This window comes from Etheostoma spectabile, chromosome 20, assembly GCF_008692095.1.
Source record: "Etheostoma spectabile isolate EspeVRDwgs_2016 chromosome 20, UIUC_Espe_1.0, whole genome shotgun sequence".
Taxonomy (NCBI): Eukaryota; Metazoa; Chordata; class Actinopteri; order Perciformes; family Percidae; genus Etheostoma; species Etheostoma spectabile.
This window is the reverse complement of record NC_045752.1, coordinates 15,125,675-15,143,176: the sequence shown is the minus strand read 5'-3', so window position 1 is coordinate 15,143,176 and position 17,502 is coordinate 15,125,675. Positions and strand designations below refer to the sequence as shown.

At 38.8% G+C, this 17,502-nt stretch overlaps 1 protein-coding gene across 1 annotated transcript in view; it reads left to right on the top strand.

Annotated features, from left to right (window-relative positions):
• The window catches only part of LOC116669927 (serine palmitoyltransferase 2), an 18,873-nt gene extending 1,411 nt beyond the window's left edge, over window positions 1-17,462 (top strand). Inside the window, exons 2-12 of the mRNA XM_032500067.1 lie at window positions 1,142-1,333; window positions 2,467-2,621; window positions 3,898-4,046; window positions 6,734-6,858; window positions 7,942-8,035; window positions 8,607-8,712; window positions 10,428-10,647; window positions 11,797-11,923; window positions 12,791-12,926; window positions 13,502-13,631; window positions 17,157-17,462. Coding sequence (XP_032355958.1) covers window positions 1,142-1,333; window positions 2,467-2,621; window positions 3,898-4,046; window positions 6,734-6,858; window positions 7,942-8,035; window positions 8,607-8,712; window positions 10,428-10,647; window positions 11,797-11,923; window positions 12,791-12,926; window positions 13,502-13,631; window positions 17,157-17,276 — 1,554 coding nt within the window. The 3' untranslated portion in view covers window positions 17,277-17,462. The remainder of the gene's footprint in view (window positions 1-1,141; window positions 1,334-2,466; window positions 2,622-3,897; window positions 4,047-6,733; window positions 6,859-7,941; window positions 8,036-8,606; window positions 8,713-10,427; window positions 10,648-11,796; window positions 11,924-12,790; window positions 12,927-13,501; window positions 13,632-17,156) is intronic.
• Window positions 17,463-17,502: the final 40 nt, after the last annotated feature.

The window sequence follows — 17,502 nt, the reverse complement described above, 5'->3', positions numbered from 1 at the left end:
ATGTTTCAGTAAATTGGGCTTGTAGGCTGAGTAACAGAGTGCCTGGTGACTGAACCTCAGCTGATTACGTTCATGCCAATGTCAGCATTACTACTCTGTAAGGTATTTGAGAGAGAGAGAGTGAGAGAGGCATGACTAGTCACATGTAGTGCCTGATAGGCACAGAGATGTGCGCATTGTGGGAAGGCAAATTGCATATTGTCAGTGAGTGGTATGTTTCTGTCCATCAAGACAGAGGAAATAGCTGCAGAAAATAGACGTGACGTTGACTTTTCTATGAAAGAGCATATATCATTAATGCATGGTAGGTCGCTCAGACCCACGTGCAAAGATTTACACAACCAGCTTTTTCCTTATTTGGCTGTCAAATCTTTCCTCCCTGGCATTTATCTCAGTGTTTTCTTTCCTGTATAGTTGGTGTACAGCTGCAACCAAGCTATTATGTATTTATTTTTTTATCTTCCCCCTACTTCTAATTTGACTGCACATAATTCAGCTTTAAGTGAGGTACAGAAACCTCAGCCAACTATAACAAAAGGACAAACTTTATTTCTTTTCTCCATATTTTGACAAAAGAAGAGGGAGTCACAGGAGGTTAGACTATACATTTATATAAAGAGCATTACAAACGTGAAACTTTATTCCAGCTAAGGCACAACTTACTGTGTTTGCAGTGGAAGATTAGTTATAAACAAGTGGAGACAGTGTTGTGTATTTGTCCTGCTATGTTTAACACTGGCTCTGTATTTTTGCTTCTATTTAATTTGGTCGCCATTAAACCTTGCGCTATTTAGAGAAGCTGACAGCAAATACATTATAGTATTTACATACTAGAATATATATATATTGTATAACCTAATGCTGATCATTTAATGAGTCTTTAAATGTTCATTTATTTGCTTAAAAGTTTTAAGCTCTAAAATCTGCATATTCCTGCCAGAATATTTGGGTTTTTAACATTTCATTTCCACAGTGTACATGTGTCAACATAAAAAAGTATAATTGTTATAATAACTCTAATATAAAGAAATTGTAATAAAGACTGAAAGATACTATTACTTTTGATGAAAGCTGGCCATGTCCATGTGCCAAAGGGATCGCCATGTTATTGATTTTAGTTTCTTGTTTCCATGTTTCCCAGGTCCATGCAGCATCACATGGTGACCTGTACAGCCGGCCCTTCGTCGAGTCTTTCGAGGAGACGCCCATGCTGGTGGCAGTGTTCACCTACATGAGCTACGGCATCCTGACCATCTTCGGCTACCTCCGCGACTTTCTCCGTCATTGGAAGATCGAAAAGCGCAACATCGCCAGAGAGAAGGAGGAACAGAAGGTGAGAGAAGCCACAGACACAATATGGTTTTCTTCTTTGCACCCTGTAATCTTGGAAACATTTTCCCTATAAAGATGGCAGTTGAGCAACATGTTTTGTAATGATTTACAACAGGACACAGGCATTGTGCTACCAACGTACTTTGATTATACCATAATGATGGCCATTTTATTATTGTTATGGTTGCACAGTGACAGTGCCATGAGCAAAATCACTTGCAAGAAGAAGTAGGCCAGATGTGTTTCAGATGTTGAATGGAACTGATTGGATAGACTGCACATGTTGCCTGGTGCCTGGGCGTGTGCCTTGTTTCTGTAGAAGCAATATTGATAACAACAAATGGAAAACACAGACTGAACCAAAGTGACATTTGCACACCACAAAGCTTCCTAACCCCTAGCAACTACACTTTAAGCAGTGTTGCTTCAAGCTTTGTGTTTTTGAAAGGAAGCATACGTTTGGCACCGATGCACTCTTGTCAACCATTATCTCACCCCAAACAGGAAATGAAGTTTGTGTAGGTGCTTAAACACCAAGCAGTTCACACAGAATTTAGTGTGCCTTGTTTATTAAATGCAAAATGACAGAGGCTAATATAACATTTAAAATATTCCCCTGAAGTTGTAATAGCTTTTCTTCACAGTTTAGCACTCAATGTGGGATGTTTGTCAAAGTATAGTTAATGGTGAAGTTATCAGCACATTTGGAACATGTCCTTGACCACTGGGACCGTTTTCAACATGTTATGTAACTTTAGATGGTGAAACACATTGTTTTTAAGTATTTGGTTAAGTTGAGGAAAGGAAGCTTGTGGGATAGATATGGGGAAGTCATTAAATCACCCTGAGGATATCCTTTTTTCTTTTCTTTTTTTACAGTATTGTCTTGACAGTAGTGGTTTCCAAATTAAGCTTCATGAACCTTTTTTATTAGTTGTATTTCTTGAACCAACTATATCTATCTATCTATCTATATATCTATCTCTCTTTCCAAAAGTATTAATGTCATGAAGTTACTTGTAGTTTTTATACTCCTTAAATAAGAGTGACATGCCTAGATTCTCTGATGCTCAGCTAGAGTACCTTTCTCTCCTCCTCCTCCTCATCATGCTCTCTTTATTCATCCATGTGTAGGACTTTGTGCCACTCTACCAGGATTTTGAGAACTTTTACAACAGAAACATCTACATGCGTATAAGAGATAGCTGGAACAGGCCCTTATGTAGCGTCCCGGGGGCCAAAATGGACCTGCTGGAACAAGCCACCCACGACTACAACTGGACTTTTCAGTGAGAAAGCGTGTGTGCGCGTGTGTGTGTGTGCGTGTGCGTGTCTGTCTGTGTGTTGTTGTTTTTTTTCAATGTTCATTTATCAATTTCTTTCAAATACTATAAAATTTAACAAAACACCCAACTTCAGTGAAAGTAATGAACTGTTATTTTACTTGTGAAGAGCGTTGCATAGAACCATCCATGATATTTTTTTCCCCCATAATTCTGGTTGAAGGAAGCACAAATTTCTGATATAGAAACCTTTTGAAAATGGGTCAAATTTGAGAAAAAAGGCAGTAACAGTAGTCTACAGTACGAATGTGTAATATCGTGGTGCTTGCAGTGATTATTAGTCACTGGAGGTATTTGGTGTCTGTCTATTATCTCTGTGATCCTTTAGAAATTATAATAAGCAACAATAAATTAGGTCTGCCACTTACAATTCATTTATTTTAGATTCATTGTGACTATTATGTTCTTAAAAAATAATTCATGGACTCAGTTTTGACTTTTTTTTTTTAAATAAATTCTATCAAAAAGTCCATCACAGTTTCCCAGAGCTCAGGACGATGTCCTTCAAACATTTTTTTTTTTTCTGGCAAATTGTCCAGTAGCCCAACGCTTCTGTCAAAGAAGACCAGCAAATATGTACATGGGAATCTGGAATTTCTTTTTTCTTTTTTTTGTTGCGCACCAAATTACTTAGAGGACTAATCGTTTCAACTATAATTTCCATTATCGCCTAATTTCTGTATGGACCAATCTAATGTTTTCTCTCCCAGTTCTGATTCTAGTACCTGAACTCTGGGTACCAACCCGCCTGTGTCTTATTTGGTTTCCCATAATGTAAAATTGATTTACCTCACTCCATAGAAGTCATTTGAATATTTTTTTATGCAAAGTAACATTGGGCAAGGGCTTGTTGTGGCTCTAAAACTCGAGTGGCAAATTTAAAACTCAACTCTTAGCAGCAATAATACGCCCCAAATCTCTCTTCATCCGTGACTGAAGTTGACTGAGAGTGTAAACGCATCAGATCATCTGAACCTTGTGATACATACTGTATTGAAAGTGGCATAACATCACTCCATGTTCAGTGGAGGGGCAAGGGAGCTGTGTGCGTCAAACATTATGGCAGATGCCACTAAAAAAACAAGACAAACTATCATGCCGTCCAGCTTTTCATTCCAACTCAATCTAGATTTCAATTAGCTCTACCAATCATTGTTTGCAGCAACATTTGCTTCCTCTCATTGATTGCTTCAGCTGTCTGATTATCTTCTTCTCTCTCCAGTTACACAGGCCGGGTGATGCTGGATGTGATTAACTTGGGCTCGTATAATTACCTCGGCTTTGCTGACAACACAGGTCCGTGTGCTGACTCTGCAGCCGAGGTTACCATGAAGTACGGCGTCGGAGTTGCAAGCACCAGGCAGGAGATTGGTACAAACACGCAAAAACACAGACACACACACAAACTGCAACCTTTGCCAACACTGGAACGGAACGGCAGGAATGTATAGGGCAGAATCCAAAGCAGTAAATAGAGCACGATAGACCAGTTTGTTTAGTGGCGCAGTGGAAACTAACATAACAGATTCCGTCTGAACTCGTACTGGTTTTCTTAATACTGTAGATACATGACAAAACATTGGGGTGCCTCAGAGATGCGTTTGGCTGACTCAGTTACCCTTGGACTGAGCCAGGCTAGCTGATCTTTGCGCTAAGCTAAGCTGAGCACCTGCTGGCTCCTGCTACATAGTTAGCACACAGAGACAAGAGTTGTATCAATCTTCTTATCCAACAAACTATTCCTTTTACCTTTTTTTTAATAGGAAGCAGTAGCCCTCTTTTACAAGTAAAGACAAATAATGGCAATTAAAATATGGACATTTTAAAAACATCAGCCACACATGCATAATGCTCTAAATCAGTTCCTAGAAACTGGAACAGTTTAAAAGTTATCGTTATTGATAAATATCAAACTTGCAGTTCAGTTGTAATCATAGTGAAATCTAATGTGTCCACGAGTCTGTATGTACTTTAGAAATCTGTGGCTTAAGTCAATCTGCACAGGCAGTCTGATAGGATCCAGATCACCGTGGAGGAAGTGAAACATGCCATGTGGTTAGCAGATTTTTACAGATGAGACTAGAACCAGTGACGCCTCTCCCCTTACACAGAGAGAAGGCCAGCCCACATTATGATTGAGAGTGTTTCATAACAGAAGTTAGTTTTAAATATAATATGTTGATAGATGCATGTACTGTACAGTAGATGTCACATGTTAGCCTTGAGAGACAGACTGACTCTAAGAGTGTTTCGCTCATGGACGTTTGATGATTTAGGGGCTTTAAAAGTTAACAGTTGCTTTAAGATATCAGAAATAGTTTGGCATTTTGGGAAATATGTTTATTCACTTTCTTACCCAGAGTTAGATGAGAATATCAATACCACTCTAATGTCTGTATGTTAAATAACTGCCACTGTTAATCTGCTGTAATTATTATGAATCAAATTTCTCTGTGTCTTTGTATCTGTCTTTGTGTCTGTGTCCAAACCTGGGTCTGACGCACCACATGCTTGCTCCTGCAAAACTGTTGGGTCTTTGTAAATTATAGAGTGCGGTCTAGACCTACTCTATCTGTAAAGCATCTTGAGATAACTCTTGGCATAATTTGATATTATACATAAAATTGAATTGAACTAAATATAAAACAACAGCCAGTCGCTGGTTAGTTTAGCACGTAGACTGGAAGCCGGGGGAGACGGCTGGCTCGGCTCTCTCTGTAAAAGTATCCACCAACGAGCACTGCTTAGGCTCACTATGTAACACATTACATATTGTTTGTTTAATCCAAACAAAACAATAAGTGTAAAAACAACAAGCCCTGGCAACCTAACAGTGATGACGAGAATGCAAAAAGTCACGGCACCCGCCCAAGAAATAGTCCAGCATGTAACACACACACACACACACACACACACACACAAGTTGTAGTTTTTACAATTAGTGTTTTGTACAAATTTTACAAACCATGTTAATTAGTGAGCGTTGAAGGTGTTAAAAGGCATTTTATTTCAAGTTTGGCTCAGACTAGCTGTTTTTATTCCAGTCTTTTATGCTAAAATAAGATAACCATCTCCTAGCTTCAGCTTAATATTGAATGGACAGATTATGAGAGTGGTGGTGACCTTTAGTAGTAGTAGTAGTAGTAGTAGTAGTAGTAGAAGGTAGAAGAAGGTAACATTATTGTATATGTGGAACATTCGTGTTTGTGGCACAGTCGCGAGGCACGTCATGACAGGACATCAGAAATATGATACAAACAAATGGTCTCTCCATCAGACACCGAAAGACATAACATGATAACATACTGTACATCACACACTGGACTATACACCCTTCGGTATGACATCTAGCGTATTTTGACTGATGTAAGGCTTTTAATGGCTTGTGGTACAAAAGAGAATTTGGATCTGTTCTTGGTCAGTGGGGGTGGGCAGAAACAACAACTAGATGGCAGTAGTTTACAATGAGATGCCAGAGGGTGTGTGTTGTCACATACAATGTTATTGGCCTTTCTCACCAGTCTATCTTTGTTAATGTGTTCAATGCTCAAACGGGTTATCCCAAATAACTTACTGGCAGTTGTAACTATTTTTCAAGCAGTTTCTTTAAAAAAATATATATATATTTAAGTAGGTAGGCCAATTTGAGAACAAATGCACATTTGCAACGACAACCTGGCTAAGACAAAGCACAAACGTGCAAAACAACATTAAGTTACACATTCAATAATGCAAACCTACAAAGTACAGTAAAGAATCTACCAAAAATACAGATCTAAAATCAAATCAATTAAAAAGTTTGTGCACAGAACAATAGAGTAGTCCAAGTAAAAATACTGAATGTAGTACAGATTCTACAGTTTTATGCAGATGGAGTAGACCAAAAGAGCAATAAACATTTCTTAAACAATCTTTTCATGTAATTCTCGGCAAGTAGAAGAATAAGCGTACTCCACAAAATGTCAAACTATTCTTTTAACTTTTAACCAAGCTTTCTATATATTAGCATATATATCTTTGAGGTTCTGATAGTGATCTCCTGTATGTCTGCATCTCAGGTAACCTGGACAGACATGAGGAGATGGAGAAACTGGTGGCTAGGTTCCTGGGCGTGGAGTCCGCCATGACGTTTGGGATGGGGTTTGCAACCAACTCCATGAACATACCAGCACTGTCTGGCAAGGTAAGACCACAAGTGATAGATGTTTCCTTGGTAGAGCTGCGATGTATTCTTGCAGCACACTTCTCCCTTCATTTTCTATCTCCGCTCTTTAACTTGCTATTTGTTTTCTTCTCAGATTTCCTGTATGTTGTCACAGCACTTTCTCTCCCCTTTTCCTCTCTGTCTCTATCTATCTAGCTATCTAGCTATCTATCTAAATCTTAAGTTGTCATTGGTGAAATGCATTTTCTTTCAGGCATTTTTGTTTGTGAAGTAGATTTAGCTAACTTTTCCATAACATCACACCATAACAGATCACCCGTAGCACCAAGTACACATGGCCTCATATTAGGAGGACCTAATTCTGGCTCACATAAGCAATTGGTGGCTTGACTACGTGTCAGACTGGTCTGAACTCTGGTCAGTTTTCACTGTGTTTTGTCACAATGCTGCTGATGTGGTTTGTCAGGGAGATATGAGTCTATATCCAAGACCTTCCATTTAGGGATTGCTCCAGTGCCGCCAGAAATTCCACCGTATGTCCTTTTCGGCCACATGTCCGTTACGCTTTCTTTGTGTTGGAATTTAAACTTTGATTGATTTATGAATCAATCAGCGCTGTGCAAAGCAGCGCTTAGCACAGCCCAAGACAATTGTGATTGGTTTAAAGAAATGCCAATAAACCGGAACATGACTCTCTCCCATCCCGGAATGGTGTATGGACTAGCCAGACCCTGCTCCGCGGCACTGTGGAGGAAGGTCTGGCAATGCAAGACTAAGTAGATATTGTACTTCCCCACATTTCCACTGGTTAGAAGAAACGTACTGTGGAAAGAGTGACACTGCAGCGTGTGGAGTAATGCAAACTGGTTGGTGGAAAGGTCTACATTTTCAACATCCCAGTCGCTCAATGGCTTCTCTTAAATGGCAAATAATGCAATCAATAAAGCAGCATACCCAATGTTATTCTCATCTCAGATGATTTTAAAATAATATTTTACTCACCAGAAAATATGTACTAAAGTGATGTGTAAGTAGGTCTGTATGTGTAACACTATCCACTATGTCAGATGGATAACAACAACTGTGTCCTCTGTCCTGCAGGGCTGTCTGATTCTGAGTGATGAACTGAACCATGCCTCACTGGTCCTGGGTGCCAGACTCTCCGGGTCCACCATCAGAGTCTTCAAACACAACAGTGAGTCTGTGATCACGCAATAGATCCTCTTATAAGAATGTCTCCTACCTGCATTTATAGGGTCTATTTTATTTTTCTTATTTATGTTTCAGTCCCCCAGTTGATAAGATAGACACTAATCCCACACTGGGGAAATGCCTTTGTTACAGCAGCTCAAAAGAAAAAATCACACACATCAGAATAACACAAATACGGGCCCCTGGTTAGATCACCCGGTAGAGCCGGTTCCCATACATAGAGGGTTACTCCTCAAAAACAGCAACTGCAGGTTGACTTGACCTGCTAATGTGCTCTGGGCCTAACTCATTCTAGTTGTATGGTCAATGCACAGTGCTGAGCGCCATTTTCTCTAGAACTAGTCACACAGGCAAACACAGAAAACGGTTCAATGGTCATTCTACTCCCATTCAATTTCAACGATTAAAACTGTGGCTGAGTGTCTCACATTCTTCTTAACAATTTCCAGCTGTTACAAACTTGCAATTGTTTTTTTGTTTTTTTTCCACCACTGTTGATACCATAACTTTCATTTTCCTAGTATAATGCAAGGATCTCTTGATTCTCCTGTCAGATATGCAGAGCCTTGAGAAACTGCTGAGAGAGGCCATCGTTCACGGGCAGCCCAGGACTCACAGACCATGGAAGAAGATCCTCATTCTGGTAGAGGGCATTTACAGGTAGCTCACCCATTTCTTTCACGAGATGGATGTTCAATAAAAACCTTCCAGGCATTTCAAATGGTGCAGGTGAGAGCATTGATAACATTCAGTCGCTAGATGTTGCACTACCTCGTTCTACTGCATTCACGTCACTGCAAGTGGTTGCCAGGCAACTACTTAGGTTCACTCATGCTATTGACTTACAAACCTACGTAAGACATGTTACACAGAGATGGAAAAATGAAAATGGTATATATATATATATATATATATATATATATATATATATATATATATATAAGACAACAGATACTTTATTCCGCACCTTTTCTAAGAGCTTTGTGGATGTATTATTTATGTTTGTAAGTATTTTCTTTCTATGTAATTGTCATCAATGAAATCTTTTTGTTGTCATTGTACAGTCCTTTTCATTCTTTTAATTGGTTTCTGGCCTTGTTGAGCTTTGTGTTTTGATGTTATTCAAATGGTAAAGCATTGTTGTAGATAACAACATAATAATAACATAACAATATTTTCTGTGGCAATACTATACTGGAAACACAGTATCCATTTATTACTACACATGTGTTGGTTTTGTCTGCTTGACAATCCTGTTTTCTGGAAATTGAAGTGAGATGAACAAACAGAGAAATGTATCTTTTTAGATAAAACATATGTTGACAACGTTTTTTTTGGGGGGGACATATTTGAAAATTTGCTTGAAAATAGGTGAAAAAATTACAGAACATTGCGATATGTTTAAAATCGTAATAATATCGTATCGTGACACAAGTATCGTGATAATATCATTTCATGAAGCGTTTGGTGATTTCCACCCCTACGACATAATAGGTGTTGTCAGTTCTGGCAGGGAGTCCAGGGGCGGGGACATCAAGGTTTATTGCATTTACACGAACTAGGCTAAGAAGTGTAATTTGCCAAAAAGCAGTGGAACATAGGAGTTTCAGCTTTAAAATCCCCATGATGTCCCTACTGGTTTCAACATGAACATCTTAACTGCACAGGAAAAACATTTATCCGATTTTGTGAATTGGTAACTGATTCAGATCAACAGATTTTGGTTTTAAGTTCTATACTGAGCGTTTTAAAATTAATCAAATTATTAAGTTTTTTTTTTTTTAAAGATACTTCACAGTATTAGCTTAAACATTGGGCAAAGCATGTATTTGAGTAAGAGTCTTACACAAAAACTACCTCTTATCTTCTATTGATGGTTCATGTGGTTCCATTAGATTCAGCAGTAGCAACACTCCTGGGACTGAATTGCAGGTTAACAGAGCTGATAGTGCTTGTTTAGATCTTACTGGTTATACACACATTGAGCAACTTTGGTGCTGCAAGAAGCTGCACTGTACAGTAAAGCAATCTGCAGCTACTAGGTGCAAGCAATCATGTACTCGCCTGTGACACTTACATTATTTTCACGAGTTGGCATACCTCTATGCAGTGTTTCCTTTTAGGATTTTTTTTTTTTAAGCACCGGGGGCAGGTCTGTCCAAACAAAGTCAACATAGAGGAAACACTTTTATGTTAACATATTTGAGACATACTATTTGAGACGCATTTTCCAGCAGTTTGACTTAGACCTTGAGTAGGGAACAGATAGCACTCCCCTGAGCGGAGATTTCCTGGGTTGTCAGGGAGGCAATGAACATGAACACATCGTCTTATTTGCTTGACACTGGCTATCCCTTGCCTTTTCCTCTCTGCAGCATGGAGGGAAGTGTAGTGCGCCTGCCAGAAGTGATTGCCCTGAAGAAGCGCTACCGGGCTTACCTTTACCTGGACGAGGCCCACAGCATAGGGGCACTGGGGCCGAGAGGGAGAGGGGTGGTCGATTACTTTGGCCTAGACCCCTGTGATGTGGACGTCATGATGGGCACATTTACCAAGAGCTTCGGTGCTGCAGGGGGATACATTGCAGGGAAAAGGGTGAGGAGGATTGTAGGATTATTTTTTTGCTGTTTTTTATTTGTATTTGAATCAGGGTTGTAAAGAAAGATCTGCAAGTAAGAGATAAGGGTGCCAGCGTAGAATGAGCTGAACTTTAGCTCTTGTAGTCACAAGACATGGATAGTTTTCCAGTTCAGTAACCCAGTGTTCTTACTGGGTTACTAAACTAGGATAAACAGTAATCTTCCTAAGAATGCCAACAATCTCTCAAGATCAGGCATTACTGTGTCAAGTGACAACGTTTTAAGTGTGTCTATCATCTCAGTAATGTAGCTTTAGATTTGCAGTGGATGCTGTATCCTGAGATTTTAGCATTGTTACATGACACATCTTATCAACACAGAAAGCTGGGTTTACAGAAATCTCAACTTCAAGACATAAACAACTTTTATGTCCCATTGAAATGCTGAAGAGATTGTGACACCTTAGTGCTGTTGAGGATAAACAGAAAAAGCAGACTCAGCAGATGTGTACCCAAGTTTAAAATGACTGAAAATGTTAAATGGCTTTTGTCACCGACTCCCGTCACCTTCACTGCATTTTCTGTGATTTTGGTTCCTTAAAAAGAAAGCCGACTTTGAGGCATGAAGTGTGTCATCAAGTTAGGATGTCGCTTACGATAAAGTGTTGACAACCTGCATGATAAAGATGATAGTTTAAGTTGCTGTCTAATCACCATACCTGTGTGGTGGATGGAATATTTTGGCTAAGAAGTGCTCACTAACATGTTTAGACAGATTTGTGAACAATATTTGAGAGAAATAAGCCTTTTGTATACACACAAAAAGTCTTAGGTCTTTGAGTTCAGCTCATGAAAAATGGGGGAAAAAGTGTTTCTTTTATAATTTTGTTCAGTGTAGTTTGCTTTGGATGCCAGAGCCTATAATATTCTTACAACATGTGCAAAACAGTATACTTCCCATGATCTTTTGAATTGTCAGTGATTATAAGCAACTGTGAATATTTATAATGCTAATCGAGTGAATAAGGGGCGTTTTTTCTTAAGGAAACCATGCTAAGCCGTAGATACAGAGAGCTTGGAACTCTCCTTGGTCAGGAAGGTTGTGAAGTAATTAAAGCTTTTTATGCACATCTACTTATATCTCCTGTGTATCTGCTGGGGTTTAGGAGCTTATTGAGTACCTGCGCTCCCATTCCCACAGTGCGGTCTACGCCACCTCCATGTCTCCTCCGGTGATGGAGCAAATCATCACTTCTATGAAGTGCATTATGGGAGAGGATGGTACGACAATAGGTAAGTCCTACAATAATAATAAAGGTACCCTGTAGAGTTTTCAACCTAGTAGCGCTTTTTAAAATAATAATAAATAAGTGGGTCCCTGTTGTGTTTTGTGTGACGCACATGCAGGTGATACGTGGGTAATATTAGTAATATTCAGTCGTACCAATGGTTTCACATGGTTGACACTGATGTAAACAATGCCGGTTTTAAAATGTTAAAACAAATTGGCTTTGCAAATGTTTTATGAGAAAGAAAAAGCATTCAACACACTCAGAACCCAAAGATGCACTTGTCTTTTATAAAGTAACACTGAAGGTAAACATAGCTTTTAATTGGTATTTACTCCGGATGGCACTTTTAAACTTAATGCTTAGAAAGCTCCTTGACAAAGGATGAAATGAAAAGTCTTTCAAAAATATAAATATCTATATAAATTCTATATATATATATATATATATATATATATATATATATATATATATAAAAAAGGATTAAACCCCCTTAAACTATGTTTTGAGTGTTGTTGTTTGTCCACCAGAGGACACTGTACAACGTCCCTGTTGGCAACTCTTTGATTTTTTTTTTTTTGTTTGTCATAGTGTTTTTGCTCAAATTACTAATTAAGTTCTTCAGTTTGTATTTTTATAAATTTTATTTATCAGAACTTTAATATATTTTGATGATCCTCTGTTTAGTTAAAACAACATTTTATTTTTAACTGCATTACCATATTACTTCTACATTGTACTGTCTATAGATGAAGGATGTTCTGTACAGCTTGATAAACTAAATGATCATGAACTTTGATAGAAATGATGGTAATTTCCATTTGAATTTGCTGTCAACTCATGTTTCAAAATGTCTTCTCGTCATCCAAAGGGTGTGAACGTGTGCGACAGCTGGCAAAGAACACCGTCTATTTTCGCAAGAGGCTTCGAGAAATGGGCTTCATCATCTACGGCAATGAGGGCTCACCTGTCGTACCCATGATGCTCTACATGCCTGCCAAGATAGGGTGAGCCTCGAGCTTTGGCTAGCTGCTGTTAAGACTTCATGCTAACTAACTCCCCCCGAAACAATGCAGTGTGATCAAATCATATGATTGGATATCAAAAGATCATGTTTTTTGATTCTGACATGACGGCGACAATGCACAGCTCCTTAGTACCAGAGTTAGCTTCAAGCTAATTTTCATCTTGGAGATACAATTAGTTGAAACATACTTTGAATGCTGTTTAAGAATTTAAACTTTACATTTCATCATTTCATATCATGTATCTCTTCATAGGCCAATTATAAATATGCTTAAATATATCTTAATAGATGCTCATAGCTGATTTAGATTTTTTTGTGGAAACAAGATCAAAACAATTTCCTATAGATAGATATTCCAGACGTGCCATTACAAATTTACATTTGAGCACTCTAGTTTTTGGATTTCCGAGAGAGTTGTTCATGTTTACTTATATTTTAGACTGTCTTAGACCATAGGAATACCACTTATGGTTTTTGAAATGGGGCATTTCCCTTTAATGCGTTTATGAAACCCATAGTGTGTTCTTGTGTCATTTGTGCGGTTTGTCCCCCCAGAGCGTTTGCCAGGGAGATGTTAAAGAGGAACATCGGGGTGGTGGGCGTTGGCTTCCCCGCTACACCCATCATCGAGTCCCGGGCCCGCTTCTGCATCTCAGCCGCCCACACAAAAGAAGTGCTTGATACGGTAACTAATCGCTTTTACTACTAAACAACCGTTTAGACAGAATTAGACAGAAAGAAACAGAATTTACTCACTTCAAACAGAAAAAGAATTAGATCTAAATTTGAGAACATTTTATTAAAACAAAGAAGATGATGACTGACTAAACAAACACTCAACAAAAAAAAATATATATGGACAAGATGAGAACTTTCTTCCGAACAAGATACTGGTTAGTTGTAAATGTTTATTTCCCAACTCTAGTGACAAAAATTCTCTGTCAACAGGACAATTTGTGGTTTTCCTTTTAGTCAAAAGAAGAAAAAGCTTTTTCACTCTACATGAAAACCTTGATTCATGGCCACTGAAAATACTCCAGTGTTTCATCTATAATTAATTGCACAGGCCTGGCGGGGGGCCAAAAAAAACCTTAATTACTGGCAAAAACAACGCCAAATAGCCATTGTGTTTCCCCTATATTCATCCTGCGCACCGCCATGGACTGCAGATATGCTCCGCCGTGAGTCAATGAACGGTGACTGAAGGACGGCCAACGTCATTTGAAATGGTTACTAACAGGCTCGATAGTGTTGTGGAAGTCTCTGTTGAGTGTTTTTGAGAGTGAAACAAAAATAAGTGAGTTGAGAACTGAAACCAAATTTGGTCTTTGTATTTTTACAATATTTTATTTATACCTGCAGGGATAGGGATAATAGTTTCACATAGCACAGCAGCACAATGTGGAAAAGTCTTCTACAAGGAAGAAGAAAGAACTGGCTTATATACATCCCAGGGTGTATATATGTTAACATGACTCTGCATTTCTGATAGACAATTTAAACACAGGAGACATACTGGTGCCACCCTGCTTCTTCCCCTCTGCACACCATTCACCCCAAGGTTACAAATCCTGTTTATCTCAACTGCCAAGAAGAGCGAGACTGTGCAGGGAGAGGGAGTTTACGTTGACCTTGTATCTTATCTAGTCCCGTACGTAAAACAAAAGTCACAGAAAAGATTTCAAAAACAGAAGATCATTATTAGAATGTCATTTTCCCATTACAATAGTAAACGACATGCTAACGTGCTGACGGACTCTGTGTTTTTAGCATAGCTGGACCAAAGACTATTAAAACCATAAACTCTATGGTAAAAACAGAGCACTGTGTTGGACTAAAAGTGACGGATTCCCTCCCTTCCAAACCACCCCACCCCCTTGTAGCAAGTGTATTGATGTTGCACACAGGTCTTTTTCTGTGTGGGCGGAAAATCATAATCAATTAGTAAAAAACACACTCTGGGTTGTTAAAATGTCTTTAATTAGTCAGAGTTGTCAGTCCCATGCCTTATTGAACCAATTACTAGACTTGTGCAGAGATTGGGTTTTTTGTCAAAGTTTACCAGCATTCTGCTTGTTGGCCAGATTTGGAAGTTATTGCTGTTGAGTCCAGAAGGAAGAGAAGTCAAACATTGGCAGGCTTATTGCGTGGTACAGATAAGATACATTTTTGTTATTATATGCTGTAAATTTGTTATACTCTCTATACGGCTCTCCTGTTCCAAGTTGGGGAAATGACAAATCACTTTGTTAGAAACTAAGCCAAGAGATGTGTGATGATGGTGAAGGGAAGAAGATCAGTCTAATGGGTGGGGAAGCTGATCCCAGCACTGTGTCTGTCAGCTGGCTCACCCCACAGGTTAACGTACAGTGGATTCGCACTATATTCCCTTTTTGTTTAGGAGTTCAGACCGCCACTCTAATCATGCTATTTCCTCATTGTGTTGCTCTACGTCAGTGCAGACTGTTCAGCTTTGATCGCTCTTGGCAACACATCAAAAAGCCGCCCACTCTTCGCAACAAGGGCTCCTCTTCTACTATGCTAAGCTCACTGCAGACCTGCATGGTCGCGCTCTTCCACTCACCGTCTTAAACTTCAGCCTGTATCTCATTTCAGCATAAATATAGATCATTTCACATAGTGGCTGAACCTTCTCTTCTGTTGTCTAATTGCGGTATCCTTAGGGTTAGGGTTAGGGCACAGATGCATACTCTGTCTCCAGGAAATACTGCTTTTATCCATTCCCATTCCTCTTTAAAAAATAAAAAGAATACAAATAAAGTGAAGACAGGGAGTGGGAGTATTGTAGTGCTTTTATCCGTCATGATGTTAAAGTCTCTCTTTGTTAGCCTCAGTCTCTCTGTAGCATTTTCTCGTACTTTGAAGTGTCATGTCAATTTGTGTCTCTTTTATCTCCTGGCAAGCTTTCACAACTTTTCCATCTCATTTAAACACACCCACACACCCACTCATGTACGCATGGACGTAAATTCTTTTACTCGTGTCCTTCTTAACACCTTTCATTACACTGAATGCATTAATATCCTAAACCTAAAACAAAGGCTAAATCATACTAATCTCATTCATCTTCTTGAAGTGAAAATTGACTTTATTTGGGTCTTTCTGTGGCCAAAGGGGTATAATAATGCCCTTCAACTGCAATGCATGGCAACAGTAGGACTGACATAAAACACACAAAGTCAATGGAAAGACCATAAGATTGATGAATTGATGCCAGAAACTGATAAAAAAAAAAAAAACATCAGGTTAAAGCTGCACTAATTAATATTTGTATGTTATTTTTATTTTTTTTATTTTATTTTTGTATGTGTAAAGCGAAAGGTGTCGCTCAAAAGTAACTAACCCAAAGAGAATGATCACCCGACTCAACTCTATGGCCCTTTATTAGCATTTCTCAGCTTATTGTTTTGATTCTTTAGCTCACAACTTTACGGTTTTGGTTCAAGCTCACCGCTCTCAGTGACCCTGTTTTTAGACGCAACAGGCTTGAACAAAATAAGCTTTTGGTTATATATTATAAGCAATAATTAACCGTTAAATAGTCTGTATCCATGACGATGATTTAACCGTCAATCCTTGTTGACGTAGTGGCATGTATCCCGCTGGTGTCCAGCAGTCAACAGTAAAGAAACAGATTGTATATTATATTGTATTTTCTTTCTTTTTTTTCTTTTCTTTCTTATAATATTGCTTTTAATTCTTTAACTGAACAGTTAACCATTAACATCCCTACTCTGAAAACCAACTGTATGCTACTTGCCCAGCACCAAACAGCAGACCGACACAGTTAGCAACTAGTGAGCATACTAGCAGCTAAAGAGCCAAAAGGAAAGTAAATATTTAAGGAATATTCTTTTTAAAACTGAATATCTTCTTTTTGGGTGAAGAGTTTAAGCCAGAATGAGCACTTCCGGCTGTTTAAATGACATATCTGTATGCCATAACAAGATGCCCCACTGGGGAACTCACCTCACACCCAAGTAATAGGAATGAAAAATGGGAAAGATTGGGTCCATCTGTAGCATTTAAAGTCAGTGGTGTTTTTTTGTTTCAGCCCAAGTTTGTGAGTTATTCTCACAAGACAGGTGTTTTTTCCATCAAAATCTTGCTTGGTACAGCTTTATATTTCCTTGAGCCATATATTGCCCTTCATGGTAACAGCTTATTTATTGTATAAATGTCCCCACAGGCGCTGAGTGTCATCAGTGAGGTAGGAGACCTTCTTCAGCTCAAGTATTCTCGACGCAAAATACAGCCGTCTTTGGCCCGGTCCTTCGATGATAATGTGTACGAGGACATTGACGACTGATGAACCACTCTGCTCCTAAAGTGGCGTGAACCAGAACGACCCCAGAAAACATAAGACAGGTCAAGATGGATCACAAGTCTTCCACAAGGACCGAGATGTGCACAGGTGCCCCTTGTCACTCGCTTGCCATAATGTAATCCCCAACAAAAGGAAAACACTTAAAACTATTGTCTTATTCAACTTTGCCTTACATAACCATGCTGAACTTGGTGCACTGAAACACCAT